Source organism: Hipposideros armiger, unplaced genomic scaffold, assembly GCF_001890085.2.
Source record: "Hipposideros armiger isolate ML-2016 unplaced genomic scaffold, ASM189008v1 scaffold_499, whole genome shotgun sequence".
In the NCBI taxonomy this organism is placed as follows: domain Eukaryota; kingdom Metazoa; phylum Chordata; class Mammalia; order Chiroptera; family Hipposideridae; genus Hipposideros; species Hipposideros armiger.
In genome coordinates this window covers 327,386-328,238 of record NW_017731849.1, presented here as the reverse complement: position 1 = coordinate 328,238, position 853 = coordinate 327,386, and the positions used below count along the sequence as shown (strand labels likewise).

General features: G+C 44.2%; 1 protein-coding gene across 1 annotated transcript in view; it reads left to right on the top strand.

Moving 5' to 3' along the window:
* The window catches only part of ADGRF5 (adhesion G protein-coupled receptor F5), a 94,761-nt gene that overhangs the window by 71,131 nt on the left and 22,777 nt on the right, over positions 1-853 (top strand). Inside the window, exons 12-13 of the mRNA XM_019667519.1 lie at positions 383-509; positions 661-853. The exon at positions 661-853 is cut by the window's right edge and continues 11 nt beyond it. Coding sequence (XP_019523064.1) covers positions 383-509; positions 661-853 — 320 coding nt within the window. The remainder of the gene's footprint in view (positions 1-382; positions 510-660) is intronic.

Here is an 853-nt window from a genome sequence, read left to right as displayed (position 1 = left end):
ACCCCACTGCACCTGAGACAGTCCAGGTGTAATTATTTGGGCAATAATATGCTCCCCCTACTTAAAATATAGTTCCCCCAATCACTCCTGCTTAGTAAGCACTGCCTGAGCACCAGGCCCAGTGCTAAGTGCTGGGGATGCAAAGACCCAGAAGAAAGAGTTCTGTTCTTGAGGGGCTCACGTTCTTATGGAGAAGAAATATAGAAAGTAAGAAGTTCAAATACAACGCGGTATTATTTTTTTAAAGTATTTTGAAAGTCTAAAGAATGAAGTTGTTACCAGGACTGAGCCGTTTAGTCTCCGCTGAGGTATCACGGAAGAGGTTGGAGGGAAGCTGGGTTTAAGTCGACATCCCTAAGTTTGCAACCTTTTGCCCTGCTGATCATCAGGAGATAATTCCAGCCACAAAGGGGAAGTGCACGAGCTCCTAAGGCATGTGATGGAAATGAGTACAGTTCAGAGCACCACCGGAAACAGCCTAGAAACAAGTAAAGCCCAGGAACAGCAAGGTACTCATCCCGCGTTGACACAAGTACAGTCAGGACGGTCCACACCTTCTGTCTCTCTGTTAAATTTCACTCCTGTGTCGATGGCATCAGAAAGACTAAACATTATACTTGTTGTCGGTTTTTTTTTGTCTGTTTGTTTGCATTCTTTCAGCCAACCTAACAATAACCCAGGACCCAATTTCTGTTTCTGAGGGACAAAACTTTTCTATAAAGTGCATCAGTGATGTGAGTAACTATGATGAGGTGTATTGGAACACTTCTGCTGGCATTAAAATATACCAAAGGTTTTATACCACGTGGAGGTACGAGAATGGAGCAGAGTCACTGCTGACAGTGAAGACCGC